The sequence below is a fragment of the Pogona vitticeps genome, chromosome 4 (assembly GCF_051106095.1).
Source record: "Pogona vitticeps strain Pit_001003342236 chromosome 4, PviZW2.1, whole genome shotgun sequence".
NCBI lineage: Eukaryota > Metazoa > Chordata > Lepidosauria > Squamata > Agamidae > Pogona > Pogona vitticeps.
In genome coordinates this window covers 240,048,898-240,073,586 of record NC_135786.1, presented here as the reverse complement: position 1 = coordinate 240,073,586, position 24,689 = coordinate 240,048,898, and the positions used below count along the sequence as shown (strand labels likewise).

Genomic DNA, 24,689 nt, shown 5'->3' with positions numbered 1-24,689 from the left:
GGCTCTTGGGGTCCCTGCCTGGACTTCTGTGAGGGGCAGCCTGTTCTGGCGCCAGAGGAAGAACGGCCCCTGGAGGTGGTGGGGGTGGTGGAGGCGGTCAAGGAGCTTGGCGAAGCCAGACTCGCCCGTTCCCCCCCCCCCCCAATCCAGGAAGGCTCAGGAGCGCAGTCTTCAAGCTGAGGACCTTGGTGCGGGCGGGGGTCCACCCTGCTTCCCCCTTCCTACTTGGAGAGGGGCAGGGCAGGGTGGGCAAGCTTGGCCTGGCACCTGGACCCACAGCAACCCCCCCCTTCTGCCCCTCCCTTCGTCTCTTCTGCCCAGCCTCCCAGATGGAGATCAAGAAGCCCTTCATCCTTTCTGCCATGAAGTTGCCTCTGCAGGATAACAGCAACAAAGTGAGTGGAGGGTTTGGTCTCTGTGTGCGTGCGTGCGCACGTCTATCCATCCATCTGTCTGAGGTCTGCACGTGGGCCTGCCCCCTCCCCCCTCCTCCCTCCCTCCTCCTCCCTCCCTCCCAGCTCAGTGCCTTCTGGGCTCAGTCCAGAGAGCGTCTCCTGGGGAGTCCCTGTGAGTTTGTGGCTTGTGAGGGAGAGGAACGCCGGGGGGGGGGGAGCGCCTTTCACTCTTAGGAGGGGTCAGCTGGCGTTTCCTCGCTCAGCCGAAGGGCACACAGGTGTGAGGACGCACTGTATCCGTCTGCTGCGCTTCGGTCCTGTTCTGATCACCTGGTCAGCCTCCTGACGCCGTGGGTAAAACGGCTCTACTCTGCAGCCGAAACTGTGCTCGCGACCTGGAGATTCAATCCCAGGTGGCCGGCTCCCGGTTGCCTCGGCCCTCTCTCCTTCTGAGGTGGGTCAGATGAAGACCCCACTCGCTGGGGGTCACCTGCCCAGTTCACTTGCAAGCCTCCCAGAGAGTGGGGGTGCTTGAAGCGCTACGGGGCAGTCTGGAAGCCGCTCCCTTGGCTTTTTGCTTTAGCAGCCCCTTTGGGGCCGTCCCTGCTGAGCCCAAGCAGAGGAAGAGGTTGGGGAGAAAGAGAGCAGGATGAGAGGAGGTGGATTAAAATCATTGTAGTGGCTGTCGTGGCTGATGCTGGGGAAGGAAAAATGGGCCTGGCAGCCCCCCCCCCCATGTAGACAGCCGTAGGAAGAGGGGGACCTTTCCCGCATGCGCTGGGCCTGGAAGTCTTCAGAGGAGGAGGAGGGGCCGGGGTTCCTGGGCTCTCTTCTGCCTGCGGCGGGTGAGGCCAGCCACCGGACCCTGGCAACCTCCCTCTTTGCCCTCCCCCCGCAGGTCAAGCGGGCAGTGGTCCACGTGATCAGCGCCATGGCCCACCACGGGTACCTGGAGCAGCCGGGCGGAGAAGCCTTGATTGAGTTCCTGGTCCGCCAGTGCGCTCTTCCTGTTGGCCAGGTGAGGCTTCGGTCAGGGAGCCTCTGCCGGAGGTGGGGTGGGGCCAAAGCCCACGGTCCAGGTTCCCCCACCGAGGAGCGGGCAGGTCCCCCTGGGTGCTGCCAGACGAATAGCCCAGCCCCTTGGTTTCCCCCCTCCAGTCCTGGCTTGGCGGACGGGGCTGGAGGCCTCCTGGGAGGGTTGGCAGGTTTTCAGGGACCAGCCCTGCAAAGGGTGGCCGAGCCCCGCGTGGGCCTCCTCACGTGTCCGGAGTTGGAGGAACACAGGATTTAGGGGCTCCGAGGTGGGCCAGTTTGCTTTGAAGGGGTGGCTGGCTGGCTTTTGGGGGGGCCTTGAGGACGGCGGGTGGCGTGGCGTGCGTTTTCCCCTCGCGTGGCCCCTGTGCGCCTAGCCCGTTTGTGCAGTCCCCGCAGCCGCCCCGGAGACATTCGCTGGAGACTGAGGAGCTGACGGACAGCCACGTCCGGGACATCAGCGTGAACACGCTCTTCCTCATCAGCACCACGGTCGACAGGATGGCTGACGTGAGTCCGTGGCGGAGTAAGGGGGCTTTCGAGGGGGCAGGGCCTGTGAGAAAAGCAGCCTCATGGCCCCGCTTGTGGGAGAGGCCAGATGTGGCTCCAGGCTGGACGTGGCAGGCCCTTGGCCTTCCGGCCTGGGATCTGGCCTCTTCTTGGCTCCTGCTCTGCACACGGTGGGCCCTTTCCAGGCAGAGAGCGCCTTGAGCAAGTTGGTTCCCGGGAAGCTGAGACGCGGCTGGATTCGGCTTGGGACCGAGCCTGTAGCAAGGTCGTGGGGGCGCTTATCGGAGGGCCCCTCTGGTGGCATCAGCCCTCTCTGCCCCCCCCCCCCCCGGTTGCTGCATGGCTTGGGAGAGGCTGGCTGGACCCGATGAGACGCAGAGAGAGGCCTGGGACGTCTTGGGCCAAGCAAAGTGGGGGGGGGGGGAGGGGGCATCAGCAGAGCCAGCCGGGCTTTGGGGTTTGTGGGCAGGGAGTCCCCCCCTTCCCCCCCCCCAATTGGGTGTCCCAATGGGCCCTGGCTCCATGCTGAGGAGGGTGGTTTTCCTGAGGAGGAGGAGGAGGATGGCTCCCTTTGGCAAGGTGACCTGGAACGTGACCTGGGGCGTTTGCTCCCGCAGGTCCTTTGGCCCTACCTGCTGGGCTTTGTGACTCCCGTCCAGCTGTCGGGCGCCCTCACCCCGCTCTGCAGGAGCCTCCTCTTCCTGGCTGCGCAGAGGCACGAGGAGGAAGGGGAAGACTTCCTTCTCCCTTACGACCCGAACGGTGCGTACCCAAGCCGTGGACCGGCGGGCTCCTTGCTCACGCCGCTTCCTGCCGACCGAGATGAGCTTGGAGGCGTGGACCAGACGTGGGCGCTTTGTGGGCTCGGGACACGCTCCCTGCCGGCACGTGCTTTGCCCTGAAGCCTCTTGTGTCTTCCTCTCCACAGCTGGCCTCCCATCCCCTCAGGCTCTCCTGGCAAGGCTGCTGGTAAGTGTGTGTGTGTGTGTGGGGGGGGAGGGGCAGAGGCTTGTAGGAGGGATGCGAAGGTGGTGGTGGGGATCCGTCGGGGTCCCAGCAGGCGAGAGCAGAACATTTCAGAAGTCCTCCCTGGGCAGAGTGAGAGAGAGCGAGACTCCCTGGACATTTGCTCACACCTATGGTTTGTATACGAACGTGGGGCGTTTTGCACACCCAGTCTTCATTATGTGCAGAGGGCTTGTGTCTTACGTAAAATACAAGGGTTTTATTTAAAATGTGCATTTTTAGGGGAAAGCACCGATGTTTTGGGTCATGCAGGATGGCCTTGGAGCTTACATGTAGGCACAAAAGTTGCCCTTTTAGGCATCAGGGTCAGAACACGTATGACCAAAACATCGGTGACGCCTTGTTATGTATCTCTCGCTGTAGCCGGGTGTCTGCAGACTTCCACACATGCTGGTGGGGATGTGGGCAGAGGGAAATGAGAAGCACCTCCCTGGGCGGGATCAGCAGCCTTTTGTCCCTGACCCTCCCCTGCCCTCCGAGTTGTACCCCCCCGGGAGGGGAGCTGGGGATGGGATGGGACGAGGCAGAGAAACAGGCTGCTTGGGAGCACCTGAGGACTGCTACGTGTCTGGCTGTTTTCTCTAGAGAGCGCCTGCCCCAGGCTTCCCTGTCGTGTGTGCCTTGCTCAGCAGTCTCAGCCGCCCACCCTCGGGCCGACGCCTGGGCTGTGGGGCTGCGGGCGAGGCTTGCTAGTCTGGCCCTTCTCGGGGGGGGGGGCGGCTCCTTACCTCGGCAAGGGAGGGGGTTCCCTTAGGAGCCAGAACGCTGGCTGTGGCAGCCGCCTCTGGGAGAGCTGGCAGAGGGACCCGGCTGGGCTCTGGCGCGATGGTCAGCCGATGTTCCTGCCTTTTCCTTCTGCTTTTCCGTGGAGTCGGGCCCACAGGGACTCGACGGTGGGAGCAAAAAAGCCCGGTGGTTCAGGAGAAGAGGGACATGTAGAAAGGATCGTTGCGTTTCCTTGGGCAAAGGTCACGAGACCGAGCAGTGCTCATGCCAAATAGAACGCAGGTGAACTCATGCGTGGAGCAGGGGAGAGTGACGCCGGGCTCTCCAATTCTTCTTCTCACCCAGGTGGTGGCTTCCCAGCCTTTCCTGGGGGAGGGCCGCGGGGCCGCCTCCCTCCGGCTCCTCCAGGTCTTGCAGCCGAGCATCCACAAAACCCTCAAGCCGCTGTGGAGCGCGAGGGTCCCGGCCCTGGTCGAGCACCTGGAAGGTAAAGGGGCGGCCCCAGGGGCTATGCTTTCCATTACCTCCAGGAAGGAGGGCTCTCGCTCACTCACACTCCCTCCCCTGGGCATGGCAGGGGGCGCGGGCGCATGGGTGGGAGGCTTGCCTATAAGCGGTGGGTCTTCCCGTGTGCGTGGGTGCATGAGAGAGATTCGTCTCTCTTCCCACGAGGCTGCCGCATGGCTATCGCTCTCATGATTTTCCCTCGCTTCTCCACCCCTCTTGCAGCCCCCGCGCAGGTGCCTCTGGCCCAGAAGGAGTGGGAGGAACAGCTGCTCCAAGTAAGTCGGCCCTCCACCCTCAGAGAGAGGCCGATCCGGCCGCGTGGCCCTCTGCTTCCCAAGGTGGGGTGTTGGCCAGAGGAACCCCAGCCTTCCAAGGCTTTGTGGCTGGAGAGAAGAGCGCCCCTTTTCACGGGCCCTCCCAAGGCCTCTCCCTCGCTCTGGGGCTGTGTGGGGTGGGTGTGTGAAGGGGCGCTAGGCCTCTCCTTTCTGCATGTCTCAGCTGCTGGGGAGTGTGGCTGTGGCCACCACTGGCCCAACCTGGGGGTCCCCCTAGGTAGCTGCTGACCCAGTCCCTGGAGGGCCTGATTCCGCATGGCTGCTCCACCCTTCCTCCCTCTTGCTCCCCGACTGCCCGTTTCAAAGCACCTTAATGGATGCTTCTGCCTGCAGTTCCTTGAGGAAACCCTGACCACTCTTTCCGACCCCTCGTGGACTTGCCAGCTGATTCTGGAAATGTGCGGGCAGTTGAGCAGCTACAACGGATTGCCTGTGGAGAAGGTCTGTCCCTGGGGAGGGTGGCAGGGCCCGGGCTGTGGGGGTGGGTGGGAAAAGGAAAAAGAGGAAGGCTTGGCCCTCTCCCCCCCCCCTTTCACCGGCTGGTGCACGGCTCCTCCCTGCCTACCCCTGGGCCATCGCCAGGTGGGCTCATCCGGCAGATCTCCTGTCCGTTTGGGTCTGGCCTTGCTAGCCTGTCGTCCTTCCGCAGAACTTCCTCTACAAGGGGATTGGGACCGCGCTGGCCACCTGCGAGAACAAAGACCTGGTGCGGAAACAGCTGCAGGAGCTGCTGGAAACGGCCCGCTATCCGGAGGAGTCGGAAAGGGAGGTGAGGGCTGGGCTGCCAGACTCCTGGTGGTGGGGGGGGGGGGAGAAGGAGGTGCTCTCTCCCCGCCTGGCCCCCGTGGTACCTCCTCCCAGTGGCACTTGTTGGGCTGCCCCCCATCCATCCAGGGGAGCAGAGACAGGCTCCCATTTCCTGGCATGGTGGGTGGGGGGCTGAAACCCCAGGCTGTTGGGGCTTGCCCTGCTCCTTCCGACCGTGGGAGGGGTGGAAACGGTGGGGGACTGACGGCACGGCTCTCTTCCCTCCCCTTGCGCCCCCCCCCCCAGGGCCTGGCCTCCTGCCTGGGCTTGTGTGCAAAGAGCCACCTGGATGAGACCCTTGCCAAGTTGGAGGAGTTTGTCAGGTCGGATGTCTTCAGAAAGTCTGCGGGGCTCTTCAGCCTCTTCAAGGTGAGTGCGACCCCCCCCGTCTCCCGTGGCGGCCCTGCGCAGGCCCCCCCGCCACTCTGGCTCTAGCCAGGCTACTCCTCCCTGACCGCCCTGGGTCCCCCCCCACCTTTTTCTGCTCAGGATCGCAGTGACAACGAGGTGGAGAAGGTCAAGAGCACCCTCATCCTGTGCTACGGCTATGTGGCCAAGCACGCCCCTCGGGAGCTGGTGCTGGCCCGGATCGAGGACAGCATCCTCCGCAACATCTTCCTCTACTTCAATACCAAGGTGAGTCGGTCCAGCCGCCGGCCTGTGGCCGGGAAGGCAGGCCAGGAGGAGGAAAGTCTCCGCTCACGGACTCCAGGGCTGGGGGTCTTAACATGCGTCTCTTCCTTTATTTTGTTCAGGTTCTGGGAATAAAGGTAGAAACCAAGGTACCGTGCCAGGCCGCCCTCCTCTGTCCTCTCAGCCTGCCTCTGTCTCTCCTCTAGCAAGCTTTTGGGAGGAGGGTGGGGAAAGGGGCAAGCGCCAGAGCTGAGGTGGGGTCCCCAGAATTGCCTTTTGCCCCCAACCTCAGCCGGTCGCGCCCATCAGCACAGCACAGCGCCTCTGATCCGGTTCCCAAGCCGGGCCCTGGCAGACATCCAGACCAGGGAGCGCTGGGGGCGGAAGTCCCCAAATGTAGGCCCCTCTGCAGCCCCAGGGCTAGTGCAGAGGTTGCTTGGCGTTTCTGAAAGGTCTCAGCCAGGGGGAGGGGGGTGGGGGGCTAGAGGCGGTCCTGGATCACATCCAGAGGGCCAGGAAGTCACAGAGGAGCAGAGGGGAAAGAAGAGGCCAGTGAGGGAGTGCCACGGCTTTCTTTCCCGTGCCACGAGCAGAAGGGCGTGGGCACCAGGCTCACCTGCCGGTCCATCGGGGAAGAGGCGAAAGGGCAGGGCATTCCCTGGCTGGCTGCTGGTCCAGGGAGGGTCAAGGCGCCCCCCCCCCCAGGGGCAGCTGAGAAGCGCCTGGGCTGCCTCTTGAGAGGAGCCCCATGTGTGTGTGGGGGGGGGGCAAGAGGAGGCCTCTTCCCCCACCGCTGCTGCTGTGACTCTTGTCCTTCTCACACTAATGTCTTTCTTTGCTCTGTTTGCACTAACCTCCAAGGGAAGGTTTGCTTTGGGTGGCTGTGATGTGGGCATCTAAGCCACGGGGAGGGAGGGAGGGGGTGTGTCTGGGGGGCTGGCACCATCTCCCTGGGTGGCCCCCGAGGGACTCTCTCCTTTTTTTCCCTCTGTGTGTGGATTTGTGGGGGACAGGAAGGTGAAGAGCAGAGCCAGCGCCCCCTCCTGCACCCGAGGCCACCTCAGCCCAAAGTCTGGCCGGGGTGGTGGTGGCTTATCCAGTTATCCAGGCTGCGGCTTGGTGTCGCTTTCAAGGCTTGTTCCTTCCTTGCGAGGGGACGGTGCAGAGTCTGCCCCTTGGATCGGGTCCTGGCTCTGCCGCCGGATGGGGTCAGAGAGGCCTTTTCCCCTCTTATAAGAGGTCCAGAGTGGACCGAGGCCAAGCCCCAGAAGGGCCCGGGCTTTGCACGAGACCCTCTCTGTGGTAGCCTGTGGGCAGGCGAGCGGGCCGATGGAGAATAACGCCACAGAGCCAGGCCAGCCGCCTGCCGGTGGTGCTCTTCTTGAGCCCTTGTGAGGGACCACCAACCGCTCGTTCTGCCCCTGTGGGTCCCCGTTTCCTTCTGCTCCCGTGGGTTGCATTAGGGAGGCAGGTGGGAACCGCTCCTGACCCTCGGTGCGAGGCCCTCCGGGTAGACGTGGGCCCCGATGTCCCGCAGCGTGGCCCTGCTTATGTGTCGTGGGCCCCTTTCCTCACCCCTCTGCTGCCCTGGCCGCTCTCTGTCCCTCAGGATCTGACCCTGAAGCTGTGCCTCATCCGGAGCGTCTGCATGATCTGCCGAGCCGTTTGCGCCAACGCCCAGTCCGGCGACTTCAACTTCGCTCGCAAGGCCGAGCTCGTCTCGCAGATGATGGTGAGGGGCAGGGGTCGGGTCCGCCTGAAGGCTGGTGGGGCAGCGGAGGGGGGGGGTGTGTCTCCGGTCCCACGAAAGTGGCTTTCTGTCTGTCCCTGAGGAGAAATGCTTCAAGGGTGCAGGGCCGATCCTTGAATGTGGAGGGTGCACGCAAGGGGGGGCGCTGGCTTTGCTTGCAGAACGGGCTGATAGTCCAGGGGTGGGTGGAGGGGGTGTCTCTTGCCTCTCATGAGGGGTCCCTCCTCTGCTCCCTCCCCCCCCCCAGGATTTTATCAAAGCAGAACCCCTGGACGCCCTGAGGACTCCCGTCCGCCAGAAAGCCATGACGGCCTCCATGTACCTGGTGTATCCTTTTCCAGCCGGGGTTCCCCAGCTGGAGCGTGGTGGGGGGCTGTTAGGGTGGAGAGGTCGGTTTTGTGTTCCTGGTGGGGGTGAAGGAGGGCAAGCGGGGGCTGCTGTGCAGGTGCTCAGCCATGTCATGAGACTCCACTGGGGGGGGTCCCTCCCTCCACAGCCCTCAGATGCTCCCAGGAGCCCCACAAGGGGATGTGAAGGCAGGATTCCTGCGGAGGTGTATCATCCAAGAGAGTGCTCCTGATCCTGGCGCCTCCATCAAGCCCTCGTGGCACGTCGCTCTCCTTGGTTGTTTCTCCTAGCCAGCTGGCCAAGCTGCCTCAGCGGCTGGGTGGCCCCTCCTCACCCTGTGGGGGTAGCGAGTGAGTGCCAGAGGTTCACAGCCTGAGCCCTTTGCCAATTCTGCTTCCACACACACACACACACACCCCCTTGGCGTTTCAAAGCCCCGTCGGCCCGTCCAGAATTGGCTTCCTGATCCTTAACGCGCTTCCCAGGGTCCTTGAGCCACCTCTGAGTGAGGCTGAGAAGGCTGAGCTGATTGAGACCTGCCTTCACAGTCTCCTCCCTGTGCCCCCGCCCGAGGCGCCGAGGGAGAGAGAGGGGCCCGGGCACGAGGCGGCCCTGAAAGAGGTAACCCCCCCCCCCCGGCAGCGGCTGCGGGCCGAGGAGCCCATCCTCCGTAGCTGGTTTCGTGAGCTTGTCAGGAATTGTGGGCTCACGGTGACTCTCCCCAGGTGGTGTTCCGTGGGGGGGGGGCTGAAAGCTTCTAGCAGGAGGGGGGGCGGGTTCCGGATCCCTGGAATAGGTAGGTCAGGAAGGGTGACTTGGAGGGAGCCCTCCAGAAGGGCCTGCCTGCCTGTCTCCCTTTCTCTCCAGCTGGGACTGGCCGGAAAGCGGCTTGATGCTCCCCAGATCCCTCCCCAGGCCCACGGGCCCCATAGGCGTCTGCCCCTCGGCCTGGCCGGCGGCTCTCTCCTGGCCCCCGAGGGCAGCCCTGTGGTTTCCTCTCTAAGGGCCTCTGGCTCTCCCTCCTTTCCCCTCACCAGTCTCTCTGGGGCAACACCCTTCACGCGCTCAAGGACCTGCTGAAGAGTCTCCTCCATCGGCACATGACGCCCCACGGCCTGCAGACCATGTTTGAGGTAGAGGCTCAGACTTTGTGGGGGAGAATCCAGGGGAACGGGGTGGGGTGGGGGCTTCCTGGGCTGCCACGAGTCCCTTGAGGTTCCGGGAGGGAGCCCCTCTTTCTCTGCCAGGGGGTCCCTTTGCCAGCCATTCTCCAACCCCCAGCATGGGCCTGGCAGGAGCCTTCCTGTGCCCTCCACCTCCGTCCCTGTCATGGCAGACCCGAGGGGTTTGGCCTCTGGCCTCCCCAGGGCCTCCCGTTGCCCCTGGCGCCTGGGCCCTTCTCTGAGGAGCCAAGAGCGCCGGCGTCCTCCTTGGCCGCAGCTGGGCGGCTTCCTTGCGGCCGAGTGCCCTGCCTTGGGGTTTGCTCCCATTGCAGCGGGTTCTCTCTCTCTCTCATTGCCCAGCACCTTAACCCCTGGATCAAGTCTGCCAAGGAGCACGAGCGGGAGCGGGCCGTGGAAATCAGCGCCGCCGTGTTGGCTTTCTACCGGGAGAAGCTGAACGTCAGCGTGAGTCTCTCCCTTTGGCCGGGGGCTGCTGTGCCCTGGGAGACGGCCGTGTGGTGGGCTTGTCCAGAGGGCGGCTCCTTCCTTACTGAGTCGGGGGTGGGTGGGTGGGTGGGTGGGGGGCTGTGCCACTGTGTGGGCGCATCCCCGTGTGGTGGCTTTCTTTACGTGGCTGTGCCTGGTGCTTTTCTGTGCCCTGTGGCCTGGGAGCCCTGGTCGGGGGGGGGACGACTGGGGATGGGCTGGGCTGCGTGGGCACACCGTGCAGCACCGGACTCTCCGAGGAGGGCCAAACAAAGCTCACAGGTTTCCCCCTCCCACTCAAAACTCTTGGCGATTCTTGTGCTAACAGAGAGAATGCTTCGGATGGCCCCTCTGGCGCTCTCCTTGGGGGGGGGAACCTTTCTGCCCACAGGGCGGGCCTGACTTGCAGACAGCTGGCCCCCAACTTGGCCCTTGGGCACATGCTAGCCTGGGAGTGGGGCAATGGCGTCTGCCCCCCTCCCCTCCTCTCCTCCCCCCCCTCTCCTCCCCCCTCCCCTCCCCTCCCCTCCAAGGTGCTCAGCCGCCTGCCTGGCCCCTCTTTCTTTCCCTCCCTGCTCAGACGGTGGTCCCTTTCTACAACCTGGGGCTCCTGATGGCGCTCTTTGCCCCCCGCTGCACCGACTCCCTGGCCGGCGTCCGGCAGCACGCCCTCGACTGCGTCTACTCCCTGCTCTACGTCCAGCTCTGCTACGAAGGTAACGCGGAAGGGCCCTCCAGCGTTGGGGGGGGAGAGAGGGATCCTTTATGGGACGGGCCTCTGGCTTGCCCCCCCCGCAGCCCTCTCTCCCCTCCTGCCCTGAAAACAGGCTGGTCCCCTGTGTCAGGTGTGGCTGCCTAGCTCTTATCTGAGGAGGACTCCAGATGGGGAGCGGCTCTCTTCCTGGGCAGCAGGGGGCACTGCTGTTTCCTTTGTGCGGGTGGGAGCCCAACAGGTCTCCTGTCGGAGGGGAGGAACCAGGACTGGCCCGGGGAACTCGGTGGCGCAGGCGTGCGGGCGTGCTTGTGTTTATAGGCACGGATCCGCGGGCCGGCCAGCTGTGGAGGGAGGCTTGCGAGGCGTCTCCTTGCTTGCTTGCCGGAGGGGTCCTGCCTTCGAGCGGGTGTGTGTGTGAGAGAGGCTTGGGGGGGGGGCTTCCTCGAAGGGGCTGCTGCTCTTCTCCTCCCCTGCATGCAGGGTTCTCTCAGGATCACAGGGACGAGTCCATCGAGAAGCTGAAAGCCATGAAGCCGGGCCTGAAGGACCCCGACGTCAAGGTCCTTTTCCAGGCCTGTTGCAACATTGCGAAGGTGGGCTCTCCCCCCCCCCCCCCACTCCTCCTCCTGGTGGCATCCCTTCCAAGCCCCCCTCCCTTGGCCTGGTGGCCTCAGGGCCAGCCTGGGGGAGGAGGCTGCAGCTGCTGGGCGGGTTGGGGCCTAGAGAGAAAGAGAGGGGCAGCAGGGCAAGCCTTGGGAGCCCCCAAACCCACCCCACCGCACCCCACTTCCCATCCCCAGAGATCGGACTGGATGCAGGAGGGGCCTCCTCCCCCGCGCTGGTTGGACAAAGACAGGCCAAAAGGTGGCCCTTTCTCTTGCGAGGAGCTTTCCCCTCCCTCCCCCCTCCCATCCCCTGGGACTCCCACGGGTGGCTCGTGGGCTTGATGGCTGTGCCCCCCCGCCACCCCCAGGTCATTGCCAAGCGCCTTCCTCCAGACCAGCTGCTCAGCCTCCTCCTCTCCATGCTGGAGGGCTTATCGGATCCCGACCGGAACTGCTCTCGAGCAGCCATGGTGATGATCAACTCTGTCTTGAAGGAGCGCGGGGCTGTCCTGCTGGAGAAGGTGAGCGGGGCAGGGGGCCACCCCCCTCCCCGGGGGGGGATGGGGAGCCTTCCAGAGCCTTCGGGGACCATGGGCTTTGTGGCTTCAGGCAGCTGGGCCCGTGGAGGTCAGAGGGACACCTGGGGTGGGAGGGTGGCCCCCAGCCTCTCTCCCGTCCTGCAGGTGGCCCACAGCGTGGGGACCAGCCCTGCCTGGCCATGGGGGGCAACTGGGGGGGTGAGGGGGAGTCTGGAAGGATGCCCACCCGGAGGGACTTCGGAGGGAGGGGGGGTTTGGCCCCCTGTGCAGCCCGGAGACCGTCACACCGGATTTTGTTATATGTGTCCATTAAACAAACAATAACTGCTTATCTGGTAAGTTGGATTTCTCATTCCTCCTGAAATGGCCTCAGGGAAAGGGTCAAATCCCAGGCCACGACCCATTCCCTTACCAAGCATCGGGCGAACCCCTCCGCTTCCCAATACTCAGCGGTCATGGGGAGGCCAGTCTGTTTTCTCTGCGCAGCCCCTCCTGCAGAGTTCGCACGCTTGCGAGTGACCACCCTTGGTTTGGCTGGCCGGTCCTTGTTTTGTAACTGCCGGCTGGCCGACGTTCCTCAAAATGGTCAATGGGAGGATGATGTGGGAGCTGGGCTTCCGGCCCAGAATCCCTACCAGCGCCTTTCCACGTCTGGCCAGCATGTGGCGCTGTTGGACTGTTCACTGTGGTGCCTCCCCCCCCCCATTGGATACCTGTCCCTTCTTGGCTTTTTTTGGGGATGAGGGTGAGGAAGAGAAGTTGAGCAGGTCCAGGAGGAGGAGGAGCGGCTTCACCCAGGGCACGGTTGATTTGTGGAACTCCCTGCCTCCGGGTATTGCAAATGCCCCCCCCCCTTGGGCAGCTTTGAAGGAGTGCAGGAGAGATTTGTGGGGAGGAAGCTCTCCCTGAGACCCGACAGGAGGCCTGGATGTTGCTTCCAGCAGCTGCATTGTTGGGGCAGGAAGGGGCTGTTTTCCAGGGCCCTGGGGCCCTCCCCCTGGGGTGGCCGCTGTGGCACAGGATGTTGGGAGGCTTGGCTAGGAAGGCCTGGCTCGGGCTGCTGTGGCTGCAGGGCTGTGGGCAATCCTCCCCAGAGCCAGGGCGCCCGTGTCCGCCCTGTATTCCACTTCTCTTCCGCTGGAGCTCGGATGCCAGGCTTGCTGGCCTTGCCGGAGGTCAGGCGACCTTTGGACGTTGGCGGGAGGAAGCGTGCTGCTGGCACCCGTTCCCCCCAGCTTCCTCTTCTGCTTGGGGCTCCTCCAGGTGCCCGAGATCCTGGAGATGGTTCACGCCAAACTCCAGCAGGTGGACGAGGAGCCGGTACGGAAGGCGGCCCAGCAGACGGTCTTCATTCTGGCCTCCCAGCACAAGGCGGCCGTTGTCGCCAGCCTCCTGAGCTACCCGCTGCCCTTGGACAGGTAGGGCTGGCCCCAGGGTCTGCCCCTCACCGACTCACCGCTTTGGACGCAGGCCTGGGGGGCAGTGGGGGGGGGCTGGCCTCTGGGCTGGGGGCCCGCCGTGTCCCTCCCCTCTGTGGGCTGCCTGGCTCCCCACTGGGAGATACGGGGCGGGGGGGGGGACACACAGGATTCCCTGCCTTCTTCCTTCTGAGCTGCCCTTGAGCTTCAGGGGATCTACACTGGGGGGGGGGGGGAAAGCAGGTTGCTGCATGGGGAGTGAGTCACCAGGCCTATGGGACGGAGAGCTCTTCCTCCCCCCCGACTATACTCCCCGACTATACTGCACTGTTGCAAAGCAGAGTTGTTTGGCCGGGGGGGGGGCTCTGTCTTGTGGGCTCTGCTTCGAGAGGAAGGGGCCTCATGCACCCCAGCCCAGCCCAGCCCAGGTGTGGGGCTGGCGCCCGGCGCGTGGCTCCCGCACGGAAGCGGCCGGCCGGCCGGCCTGTCCCTCGGCTTTCCTGCCGCCCACGCCCTCCTGGTCTCCCGCCCGCAGCTGCACGAGCACCATGTGGGGGTCCCTGGCCTCGGAGCCCACCCTGACGTCCCAGGTCCTGGAGCTCCTGCTGGAGAAAGTGAACCGGGATGTTCCCTATAAGGAGAACAAGTCCTTCTTGCGGGGAAGCGGCTCGGAGCGGGTGGCCACTTTCATCCCCCTGGCGGTGAGTCTTCTCCTCTTCCCGCTGCAGGGGGAGGGGGCTTCCAGCCTCCTCCTGCCCCCTCCCTTTCCCCACCTCCATGGCAGGGATCCAGTGGGGACCCCCTTCACCCCCCCTCCCCATGCCCACATCTGGGCGGCTGCTCTCATTTCCTCGGCTGCTCAGGTGTCGGTGCCGAGCGTGGGCTCTGGAAACGGGGCGTCCATCGCCGTCGCAACGCCTATTAGCGCTAATCCACGGCTCGTAAAGAGCCTCTCAGGTGTTCCTCCTCTAGGGAGAGTGCTCAGCTTTTTGCGTTTTATCCCCCAAGAAAATAAACACTGCTTCTTGGCAGCGCTCTCTCTCTCTCTCATTCTCTCTCTCTGTCGCGAGCAGAGGAGCAGCAGCTGTGGAAATGCCTTCCTCCTCTTCTTCCTCCTCCTCTTCCTCGAAGGAGAGGGGTCTGCAGAGGACAGGGAAGCCATCATCCCCCCCCCCCCGCTGTCCGGAAGGATGGAGGAGCAGGCGGTGGCTGGGGAGGGGGGAAGCCCCCCTCGCCTCGGGGTGGGGTTGCTGCTGCTTCTCCTCCTCACGAAACAGGACACACAGCAGCCCCCCCCGCCGTGGCCCACACACCCACCCACACCCTTTCCGCTTTTGTGGTTCTTCTGACCATGGAAATCAGGCTTTGGAAAAGTCCCCAGAAGGCTTCCCCCCCCCCGCCCCCGCCCCCGGGTTTGCTGAGGAGAGAAAGGGTGCTGAGCTCACTCAGCCTGGCTGACTGGCTGGTGCTCCCGGCTAACCTTCCAAGCTGCTCTGAGTCACCAAAAAAAGGTGCTCGGTGTTTGCACGCACACCTTCCCCCCCCCCATGGCCCTGGCCCCCTTGGCTCTTCCAAAGCAGGATGCTGAGCTCACCCTCGGCCGTCTTCGCTGTGACCCCCTTTGGTCCCTCCTGTCACCTTACTTGGGCGGGGGGGGAGGGGGCTGTGCCTGCCCTGAGCACCTTTGGCAGGGGCTGCCTAGCTTCTCTCTCTCCCCCCCCCCCCCACCACCATTGCCATGGGCAAGCAGAACCTTAGACAGACGGACAGAGGGACAAACGGGAGGCAGACGGGCGCCCGGAAGCTCCTGCCTGGGAGAGGGATGGAGGATGGAGGCCTGATCTCCCCTCTCCCTCCTGCCCCCCCACCCCACCCCACCCCCCAGGCCACATGTGCGCTGCATGAGATCATGTCTGTCCCGGAGTCTGGGCCGGCCGTGGTGGGCCTGTACGCGGAGCTGCTGGTCTCCCTCCTCCTGCGGGTCAGCTGCACGGTGGGGGTCCAGCCCCCCAGGAACCTCCAGTCCAAGGAGAGGAAGAGCCCCACCGGTGGTGGCAGCAGCAGCAGCGGTGGCGGTGGCGGTGGCGGCCCCGGCCGGGGGCAACCCCTCCGGGCTCTCGACCCTTGCAGGTAGGGCTGAGCAGCGGGACGGGCGGCGGGCGGGGAGGAGGAGGCGGAGGCTGGCCTGGGAGCGCACGGGGGGGGCGGGGGGGGCAGGAGGTGCAGCTTTTTTGCTCTCCTTCCTGCCTTTACCTGCCATGTGGAACTGATTTTGTTTTTCGCAAACACCGCGGCCGGCCGGGGCTCCGTGTGTGTAATAGGAGGTTTGGCTAATCCTCCACGGCCCATAACGGATGAGGTATGAAGGCAGGCCTGACCTCCGTGGGGGGATTAGGCCCCCGTTTTCCACACGCTCGTCTCTCCTTAAATCAGGAAATATTAAATCGCTCTTCCTGTTGGAGGTGAGCTTGTGGTTTGCGCTTGCATTCCTCGCATGGCGCGGAGGTGCCCGCGCTCGTTCGGCGTGGCCGGATTGGGTTACGGCCGCCTTTCCGAGCGCCGGAATGGAGTGGCTTGGGCCAAGGGGGCTGCCGGGACCCGTCTCGGAGGGGGAAGCCGGGCGGGTGCGCAGGCGGCTCTGCCAGGCACCATGGTGATGGAGGAGGAGGAGGGGGAGGAGGAAAAGGGGCCCCGGGGGAGGGGCGGGGGGGCAAGTGCCCAAAGGGGCCTCATCCTCCATCAGGTCTGCCCGTTTCTGCCAGCGGACTCCCTGCAGCCCCTCAGGCGGAGGGAAGGCTGCCCTTCGGGGCTGGGCGGGGGGGGGGAACCTGGAGTGGATTCTTGGGTGCCCTTGGCCCTGGTGCCATGGGCCAGGCTTGGGGGTGTGTGTGTGTGCTCAAGAGGCCTCCTGCCTGCCGTCCACCTTGGCACCTGCTCCAGCCGGCAGCGCTGGGGGCTGCCGATCTGCAGGGCCTGTGGGAGAAGCTGGCCGCCTCTGTGAGTGGACATCTCTGCTTCGCTCCTGTGCCAGGGTTGGACCCACCCTCACCCCACGGCGGTCTGCCATAACCAGAGTGGGATGTGTGTGTCTGTGTGGTGGCTTCAGGCCGGGAGGGGGCATTCCTGAGGGTCCAGGCTGCGCTTTGCTACCTGCCCAGGCTTTCCTGGCAACGTCCCTTCCTCCCGAGTCCCCTCCACCACACAGCCACCCCCCCTTGTGGCTCCGCTGGTGGGGTCAGGGGGGTGGGGAGAGCGTGCAGGAGCCCCTTCCAAGCACACCGGCTATTGCCCCCGCCGCTGTGGGTGCAAATGCAGGCTTCCTGCTTTGGGGACCCCCGTTTTATCCCTTCCTAAGCCTGGGGATTTGACATGACAGGGTAACGTATGTTTCCCAGATGGAGGGCTCAGCTTGCAGCCCCCCCCCGTAATCCCTGGCCATAAAGCCCTCAGGCTGCTGCCGCTGAGCCCTCCTCCTTGAAGGGCCGCCGGACTCCCTCCGCTTGGCAGGCGATGGAGCAGCCCACCAGCTCCCTCCCTCCCTCCCCTGCTGTTCCAGCCCGGACGTGACTCTCTCTGCGCCCCCAAAATAAAAGCTCTCAGCGGCCCCCCTTGACGGGTTCCTCTCCTCCTCCTCCTCCTCCTCGGCCCCACAGCTCTGCCGTGGAGACCCTCCAGGCCATGCTGACCCGGGGGGGCAGCGAGAAGGTGGTCCAGGCCGTGGCTGAGGGCAAGGGCTGGGAGCAGCTCAGGAGCATGGAGAGGCACCACGACGGCGTGGCCCTCCTGGCCAGGTAAGGGGACACGGCTGTCGGGCTGGGGGGTCTGCCAGGGAAAGCCCCCCACCAACCCCAGGGCTCTCGTTTCTCTTCTTCCCCTCGCCAGAAACCTCCCCTCCACCCCAACACCCCCAGGGCGTGGGGCCAGTCCCCGAACTCTGTCGCCTCATTGCTGGTGTGGCTGCTGCTGCTGCCCCCCCCAGCCGTGGCTTCCTGGAAACCCGGGAGCCTGTGTTTTGTGGCACTGACCAAAGGCCCCCCCCCGGGCGGTCCTTGGCCCTCGAATGGAGGGGGGAACTGAAGGGCCCTGCCCTCCCCTGCCTGCGCCCCAAGGGCACCGACGGCCTGGCCTCCTCCAGTGTCGCTCAGGCAGCCAAGCTCCCTCTCTCCCTCCTGGCCCCCAGATCGCTCCCCCCCCTCCAAAAGAGGTGAAAGGAGCCCTTGGTGGGGGCGGAAGGTGGCTTCTGGGGGCCCAAGTGTGGGAAGTGGAGGGGCAGAGAGCAGGCGGTTGTCCACGGAGTGGGGCCAAGCTGGGCACTCTCCCAGCTCCCGGGGGGGGGGCAGGAAGGGCCTCTGGAGCTCCCCAGACAGTGGAGCAGGAAAGGCGCTGGGGGGGCAGGTGGAGAGGGAGGGGGCACGCCTGCGGTGGGGGAAGAAGACAGACCTGCTTAGCGATGGGCCTGCTTACCTCTTTTTTTGGGGGGGGGGTGTTTCAGGGCAATGGCGAAACATGGGGGCCCCAGACTCCCCCCAATAGTGAAGAACCTCTCCCCGATGTTGAACAGCCTCTACGACAGTCAGCGACTGACCACCACCGCCTTCTTTGCCGAGGTGAATGGGAGAGCTTGGCCGGCACGCACCCCCCCACCCCCCCCACCCCTCGGCCTTTTCGGAGGGCAGGCTGGCCTGAGTGCTTCCTCAGGCTGACCGGCTGGCGGTCGGGGGGTGGTGGTGGTCCTTCAAGGGTCCAAGGCTCCATGCCTGACTGGTTGCAGGAGAGAGCGTGGGGTCCTCCTTCTGTGGAGACGGCCCTGCCCAGCCCTCCCCGATGCCGGTGGCTGAGCAGGCCCATGGATGCCCCTGCCTGGCCAGAAGAACGCAGATGCCCCTTTGGGTGGGTGGGTGGGGGGGGCGAGGGGGAGGGCCTCCCTCTCCCCCTCCCCCTCCCCTCCCCCTCCCCTCCCTTCCTCTTAGGCTGAAGGGAGCGTCCTGGGATGGGACCTGGCCACTGGCTGCTTCAAGAGCCCTGATTTTGGGGGGAGGCCATTTGTGGCTGCTTCCCTGCCCCCCCGAAGGCAACTCTAGGGGGTTTCGTTGGGGTCCTCAGCGCTGCGCAGAATGGCGCCCCTGGGAAGGACAGGCTCCCGGGTGTCCCCAACCCCCCACCCTGGATGGTGACGAGGTGCGATCTCTTCCCTCACGGTCCTCTTGGGAACGGAGGGGCTGGGAGACGTTTTGGGGGCCAAAAATCTGGGGAGGCAAGCAGGGCTGGTGCCTGGTGGCCGGCCATGGGGTGGGGTCTCTGGCCCACCCAGGAGTGACAGAGCTGCGCCGCTTCCCCCCTGCTCTGCCTCGTGGGGCTCTGTGGCCTTGTTAGGGGCACGGGGGCGGCAGCGAGTCCTTCCGTCTGCCCCATGTGAGGGACCTGGCCTTCTTCCCTCGGGATTGTTAGGGTGGGTCTGTGGTGTTCCCCCCCCCCATGGCTAGCCCCATGGCTGCATCCTGTCTTTTGCTTTAGAGCTGGCATCTGCTTCCCCCCCCCCCCTTTCTGCCTGGTGTTGCTTGTCCTGTGGTGAGGGGTGAGGGGGCTCGGGGGGGGGGAATCTGCCCTCAGGGAAGAGGGAGGACGGGGGGGGGGGCTGGCTGGCAGGGGGTCCGGGTTGCGCTCTGTTGCCTTTGTTCCCCGGTGGATTGAGGCAAGGCTGATGGCTCAGTCCCCCCCCCCCGCCCCCGCTTGGTGCTTGTGCCTCTCAGCTCCTGAGCAGCAACGTGGTGAATGACCTGCTCCTCCTGGAGTCTGTGATGGACAGCATGACCGCCCGGCAGAGGGACGCCTGCACCTCCGTCCGCATGCTGGCCCTCCGTGGGCTGGGGAACATCGCCTCGGGCTCCCCGGAGAAGGTGAGGGGCAGGGGCCTACCGTGAGATCAGCGGAGCGAGGGGCAGCCACCCCCTCGCGCACAAACACACGCGGCAGCTGTTGGAGGGGGGCCTGCCCTGCGGCGCTGGAGGCAGACCTCTGGGCACGTGGCCTTCTGGGGCCGCTGGCCGCCTTATGTCTCTGGCCAGCGTGGCCGGTCCTGACTTGAGAAGCCACGAGGCCCTCCACCTGCAGGGCTCCTTGTGGTCCCGCAGGGCTCCGATCCTTCCTTGGCAGGCCTTTTCTTTGCCCCCGCACCCCTCTGGGTCTCCCTCTGGGGCCTGCGCCTTCTCTGCGCCTCCTCCTCCTCCTCCTCCTCCAGCCCGCTCGGGGCCGCCAGCCTGGCCCGTGGGGGAGCAGCAGCTGCCTCCTCCCTTCCCCACTGCTCTCGCCTCCCTAGAGATGCTTTTGGGGCCACGGCGGGCTCTCCTCGGGTGGCGCCACTTTTCCCGTCGCTCTTCTCCCCTCCGTCCCCCCGCAGGTGAGGAAGCACGGAGCCCAGCTCTTGGCCTCCATGATGAACGGCATGGACGACAAGGACGACCCCCGGCAGGTGGTGGCCCTGGAGGCCATGTCCAGCCTGTCCAAGATCCTGGCCTTCACCGAGGAGCGGGACGTGCGCTCCATGCTGCTCCACATCGCCATCCGGATCCGGCCCTTCTTTGACAGTGTAAAGCAATGTGGGGGGAGGGGGAGCAGTTAAGAGGGCCCGGTTTGGGGCAGGGGGAGCTGCAGGAAGCAACCTGGGGGAGGGGGCGAGCCCCGCGAAACACCCCCCCCCACCTCTGGGCAGAACAAACCAGCTTGGGGAGGCGGTCCGAGCTGCTGGTGTGATGCTGACAGGAGCACCCACAGCATCCCGGTGGGCCGGGGGGGGGAGAGGGAGGCTGCTGCTAAACCTGGGTTGGGGTGTGTGTGAGAGACAGGCAAGTGTGTGTGTGTGTGTGTGTGTGTGTCTGAATAGTGGGGAGCAGGAGCAGGGGCCAGTGTGTTGCCCCACACAGGCTAGGAGAGGCCAGGCCCTTTCTGGGGAGAAGTAACTTCCCCCCCTCCTCTTCCCCCCCCCAGGAGAAACACGAGCTGCGCAGGTCCTCCATCATCCTCTTTGGGCACCTGACCAAGTTCAGCGCCGGGAGCTGCGAGGAGGCCTTCTTCGAACAGATCCTGAACGGCCTGGTGACCCTCTTGCTTCACCTGCAGGACCCGAAGCCCGAGGTGGTCAAGGTCTGCATTCGGCCGCCAGTGGGGCGGGAGACTGGGCTCGGTGGTGGCGGCCGCTGGGGGCCCTCCTCCTCCTCCTCCTCCAGGCTGGGAAGCTGACGGCCCAGGTCTCGTCTCCCTCCTTGCAGGCCTGCAAGTTTGCGCTGCGCATGTGCGGCCCCAGCATGGGCTGCTCGGTCCTTTGTGACATGTTCCAGAACCACCTCCATGAGGACCGGAGCCTCCACTATGGCGAGTTCATGAACGATGTTTGCAAGCACCTGGTGAGTGGCGGGAGGAGTGGGGTTGGGGGTGGGGGAAGCTGCCGGAGGGACCAGGTGCCCCCCTCCCCTGCATTTCCCTGCAGCTCTCAGGGGGGCCCTTCTGGTCAGGGACCTGCTCTTGGCCGGCTAGGCACTTTTGCGCTTTGCCCGCCCCCCCCAGCACCTCCCATCCCATCCCATCCCCTCACCCCCACCCCACCAGGCAGCCTGGAGCCCTCATGGACCGTGCGTTCCTTAGAGTATCAGCCAAGCCTCATTGTCCCAGTTCGTGCAGGAAGGAGCCTTTGGGGATCCAGAGGACGCAAGCAGCCGGACCTCTTTGGGTGGCGGTGGTGGGGGTCGTGTGCTGTCTTGCTCCCTTATGGAAACTTCCTAAAGCCACTCCCCTCACCCCCTGGTCCCTCTTCTGCCCTTCAAGGGGGGGCTTTGAAAAAGAAGGGTGGAAAGCAATGCCCTGGACGTTTTCAGAAGTGGGTGCTTTTCCCACTCAGAGGCTGGAGGGGAGGCAGGGGCCTCCGAGAACGGGTCTCCAGAACCGCCCCCCCCCCGGGGTGTGCCTGCGCTGGGCAACAGCGTAGAGTCGAGCTGGCTTGGGTGCTGGGCCTCTAGAGGGTGGCCCAGAGAGCAGAACTGGAGGGGGTCGTTCACGGGGCCGGATGGGACCCCTCGCGGAGGAATTGGAAGCAACACTTGGAGCAGGGCCTTGGATTGTCACCCTGGGGGCGGGAGCAGCAGGTGAGGTCTTCACCTAAGCCCCCCCCACCCCCCCACCGCCATTGTTGCTTGAAGCCAAAGGGCTCCCAGGGGTTTGCGGTGCTTGGTCAGTTGCCAAGACGCAAGCTCTGGAGCCTGGGTTTTTTGTCCTCCTGCCCCCCCTTCCAAGAAAGCCTCCTCTGTCCAGGGAACGGCCAGGTGGAGGCGGTTGGGAGGAGGATCTCTCCTTCCCCCCCCCCCCCATAGCTGTGGCCAGGGGGATTCCCCTCTTGACCAGTGGCCTCCCTCCCTCCCTCTTGTGCAGATGCAGAGTTACCCGGACACCTTCAGCCGCTTAGTGGCCACCAACCTCTTCTACTTCAAGAGCGGCTGGCCGGACATCCGAGCAGCTGCCCCCATGTTTGTTGGTGAGAGGGCGCTTGGGGTCCCCTGGCAGGTTTGCTTTGGCCCTTGGCCTAAGCTGCCCCCCCCGAGTCTGCCTGGTGCCTCTGGCACGGTGCTGGCATTGCCTTGGCTGGGCTCACAGGTGTGTGTGGGGGGGGCAGTGGTGGCTCTGAGCTGCGTGGGCTTCCCTTCCAGGCTTCCTGGTCCTTCACGTGGACAAAGCACACAGCCAGCAGCTGGACCTGGACGCGCTGATTGCCGGTGAGCAACTGGAGGGGTGGGGTTGGGTCTCCTCTTGTGTTGCTGCAGAGTTGTCCTTGATGAGGGCTGGGGCTTGGGGTGTTGCTTGGGAGCAGGGGGAGCACGCACACACCCCCCCAATCTGTGCTGAGAAAAGGAGTCCTCTCAAGAGCTCTGCCACCCAGGATGGAGGCAGGCCGAAAAGGTGTCCAGTGGATTGGGGCAGCGTGTTCTTTTTTCCTTCCCTGGGGGGTCGGAGGTGAGCCCCTGGCCTGCTTCCAGCTCTCCTAGGCAGAGATGCAGAGTATTGAAGCGGGGCGGGTGGGTGGGCGGGCGGGTGCATTCTGAGCAGGAATGGCGAGGGAGCCGGGGGTCCCCGTTCTCCCCCCCCCCCCGGCCCAGGAGCCTTTCCTCCCAGCCTCCCTTGCCCGCCTGTGGGAGTGGTGGGTTCCTTAATGTGGGGAGAGAGAACGGGGGGCGGGGGGGGGGCGGAGGGAGGCCTGGCTGGCTGGCCCAAGGACGGTCCCGGGCACAGGTTCCCGCTCTAGCCTGCTGGATCTGCCACTCAAAGGGAGTCTGCAGGGAAGCCAGCTCGGTTCCACGAACTTTCCTGGATTCGGCGGCTGTTTTTCCTTGTCAGCAGTGAGCTCATCGCTTAGAGTGAGGCTCGGAAAATCTCTGAGCTTTCCAACAGAGCTTAAAAACCACTAAAAAAGGGAAAACTATCTTTCCGTTGGCGGGCGGAGCGGCTCTGAAGAGAGGCCCGTCTGTTTGCAGTGGTGGGGGGCCGTTGGAGGTGGGGGAGCGGCGAGGGCTCCGGATGGGGTCACCGCAGCTTCCCGTATTGAGCACCGCCGAGGCGCGCTTGGACTGCCCGCTTGCCGGCCACGGAGGCCTGTGGGGGGAGGAGGCGGGGAGGTGTGTGTGTGTGTGTGTGTGGGGGGGAATGCTGCAGCTGGCTCAGGGCTGATCGGCGGGAAGCGGCTCGGCCCATAAATCAGGACGTCTTGCTCGCTCTGGAGGGACGCAAGAGTCTCGGATTTGCAGTGTAAACATGCTACTGGAAAAATATTATTGTATCTCTGCTGCTCCGGAGGAACTCTGGCCCCCTCCCTCCCTCCCTCCCTCCCTCCCTCGTCCTCCTCCTCTTCCCAGCTGGGGCTGTGCCAGCCATCCTCCGATGGAGTGGAGAAGCCCTGCGCCCGCTTCTTCTCCCCCCCCTCCGGCCATGCCCCAGAGCTGCTCATGCCACCTGCCGCCTCTCCAGGTGACGGGCATACTCTCTGGGCAGGGTAGGAGAACTCTGTTGCTCTGCCAAGGGACTCCCCTGTGCAAGTGGGGCTGATATGGGGGGGACAGAAAAAGAGGGTTCTCTGGATGCTGACCGTCCCTTTCCTCCTGGCCGGCTGACGGACTCCCGTGCCCTTCCTTCCTCCCCAGCCCTCTCGGTGCTGCTGAAGGATCCGGTGACGGCAGTGCGCGTGAAGGTGGCTGAGACCCTGGGCCGCCTGGTCAGGATTGTTTGAGGCTCGAGTCGGGACTTGCGAAGCAACACGGACGCTTTTTCTTTGCCTGCTCTGCCTCCCATCGGCCCCCGGGGCACGCACCTACCTCTGCAGAGGGCACGGCACGTCTTCCACACCACCCCAAGCGCACCTGGAGCCACACACACGCGCACGCACACAGACACACACCCTCCCCATTTGGAAAGGGAAGGCCCCTGGGCTGGAGATGCAGCTGCCCTTTTCTGGGGCAGAGGTTTGCGTGTCTCCTCCAGGAGCACACGGGGGGGGGGGAACACTTTTCCGTGGGCCTTCTGGTCCAGGCCACAGGCGGGTTCATGGGCAGCTGCGTCGCCCCTCTCCCCCGCCCCTGCCCTAGAGCGGCCCGCACCCACTCTTGCCTCTACCCAACCAGCACCTTTAGTTTTTCTCCAACAGGCACCCAGCTTCTGCTCTCCGGCGCACCCCAACCGGGTGCCCTGCCCCAGAGTGGGACTTGGGGAGTGGGATCCAGAATGGGGTCCTTGGGCACCAGGAATTAGCATGACCCCGCACCCCACCCCACCCTCACCGCTGCGCTCACACCCTTTCCCCACCACCTGGGGCAGATGGGGATGTCCAATGGCTCCGGCCCCTTCTCAGCGGCTCCTTCGTTGTTCTTCCCTGTAGGAATGTGTACATACGACCAGACAACTTATTTTTTAAATAAATGATTTTGGCTTCTCAGTGTCCCCTCCTTTTCTCCCCTGGTGGGGGTGGGGGGCTGGAAGCCTCAGGGCCTGGGAAATGAATGGCTAGCTGGGGTCACCCCTTCCAGCCTCAGCCCAGACCAAACACCCCCTGAGCTCTGGAGGGCCTTTTCATCCGACTCCCCAACTCCAGACCTACATGGGGGGGGGGGAAGACTTATGGAAAGGGCAGAAAGGCAGCCCCAGCAAAAAAAGGGGTGTGTGTGAAACCTTCTGGCCTGCTCTGGGGTGCTGCCAGTTTTAACCCAACATCCTCCCCTCCCCACCCCCCTCCCAGCTATAGATGCTTCAATATGGACCTTCCCTTGGCAGCCACTTGGATCACGCAAATGACTGTGGCATGGCAGGCGATGCCTCCTCTTTCCTCCCCTCCCCCCAGTGCTGAATGGCCACTCCCGCACCTTTCTTGGTGTGAGCCCGGAGGGCCAGAGGGTCAGCGAGCAAGACGGCCACATCCTTTTCCTGCCCTGCCGAATATATGTGGCTTCTTGAAAACTTGATGCCCCCCTCGCTTCTCCTCTCCTCTCCTCCGGGGGAACCATCCCAGCCCGCTCAAAAGGGCTTGGCAAATGCATAGACCTTTTCTGTGCGGAAGCTGCAGGTATGGCAGCCCCCCCCCCCTGACTTTGGCCTTCAGCTGCCCCTCCACCCCCAGGGCTGTCTGAGTCTCAGGAGCCAGCTTGTCATTTGGGTACCAGAAGTGAA

General features: G+C 64.6%; 1 protein-coding gene across 2 annotated transcripts in view; it reads left to right on the top strand.

The window, feature by feature from the left end:
• MROH1 (maestro heat like repeat family member 1) overlaps nucleotides 1-23,961 on the top strand; it is a 38,021-nt gene extending 14,060 nt beyond the window's left edge. The window contains exons 12-43 of one of the 2 annotated variants that reach the window (XM_072999455.2): nucleotides 322-395; nucleotides 1,294-1,413; nucleotides 1,818-1,937; nucleotides 2,555-2,699; nucleotides 2,866-2,906; nucleotides 4,035-4,176; nucleotides 4,419-4,471; nucleotides 4,865-4,972; nucleotides 5,181-5,300; nucleotides 5,585-5,707; nucleotides 5,828-5,974; nucleotides 6,094-6,120; nucleotides 7,581-7,703; nucleotides 7,969-8,048; nucleotides 8,555-8,690; nucleotides 9,107-9,202; nucleotides 9,593-9,697; nucleotides 10,299-10,434; nucleotides 10,914-11,026; nucleotides 11,407-11,559; nucleotides 12,841-12,995; nucleotides 13,531-13,696; nucleotides 14,881-15,125; nucleotides 16,649-16,786; nucleotides 17,488-17,602; nucleotides 18,746-18,892; nucleotides 19,393-19,581; nucleotides 19,980-20,135; nucleotides 20,261-20,395; nucleotides 21,414-21,516; nucleotides 21,689-21,754; nucleotides 23,174-23,961. In XM_072999455.2, coding sequence (XP_072855556.2) covers nucleotides 322-395; nucleotides 1,294-1,413; nucleotides 1,818-1,937; nucleotides 2,555-2,699; nucleotides 2,866-2,906; nucleotides 4,035-4,176; nucleotides 4,419-4,471; nucleotides 4,865-4,972; nucleotides 5,181-5,300; nucleotides 5,585-5,707; nucleotides 5,828-5,974; nucleotides 6,094-6,120; nucleotides 7,581-7,703; nucleotides 7,969-8,048; nucleotides 8,555-8,690; nucleotides 9,107-9,202; nucleotides 9,593-9,697; nucleotides 10,299-10,434; nucleotides 10,914-11,026; nucleotides 11,407-11,559; nucleotides 12,841-12,995; nucleotides 13,531-13,696; nucleotides 14,881-15,125; nucleotides 16,649-16,786; nucleotides 17,488-17,602; nucleotides 18,746-18,892; nucleotides 19,393-19,581; nucleotides 19,980-20,135; nucleotides 20,261-20,395; nucleotides 21,414-21,516; nucleotides 21,689-21,754; nucleotides 23,174-23,259 — 3,863 coding nt within the window. In that variant the 3' untranslated portion in view covers nucleotides 23,260-23,961. The remainder of the gene's footprint in view (nucleotides 1-321; nucleotides 396-1,293; nucleotides 1,414-1,817; nucleotides 1,938-2,554; nucleotides 2,700-2,865; nucleotides 2,907-4,034; nucleotides 4,177-4,418; nucleotides 4,472-4,864; nucleotides 4,973-5,180; nucleotides 5,301-5,584; nucleotides 5,708-5,827; nucleotides 5,975-6,093; nucleotides 6,121-7,580; nucleotides 7,704-7,968; nucleotides 8,049-8,554; nucleotides 8,691-9,106; nucleotides 9,203-9,592; nucleotides 9,698-10,298; nucleotides 10,435-10,913; nucleotides 11,027-11,406; nucleotides 11,560-12,840; nucleotides 12,996-13,530; nucleotides 13,697-14,880; nucleotides 15,126-16,648; nucleotides 16,787-17,487; nucleotides 17,603-18,745; nucleotides 18,893-19,392; nucleotides 19,582-19,979; nucleotides 20,136-20,260; nucleotides 20,396-21,413; nucleotides 21,517-21,688; nucleotides 21,755-23,173) is intronic. The other variant, XM_072999456.2, reaches the window with a different exon arrangement.
• Nucleotides 23,962-24,689: the final 728 nt, after the last annotated feature.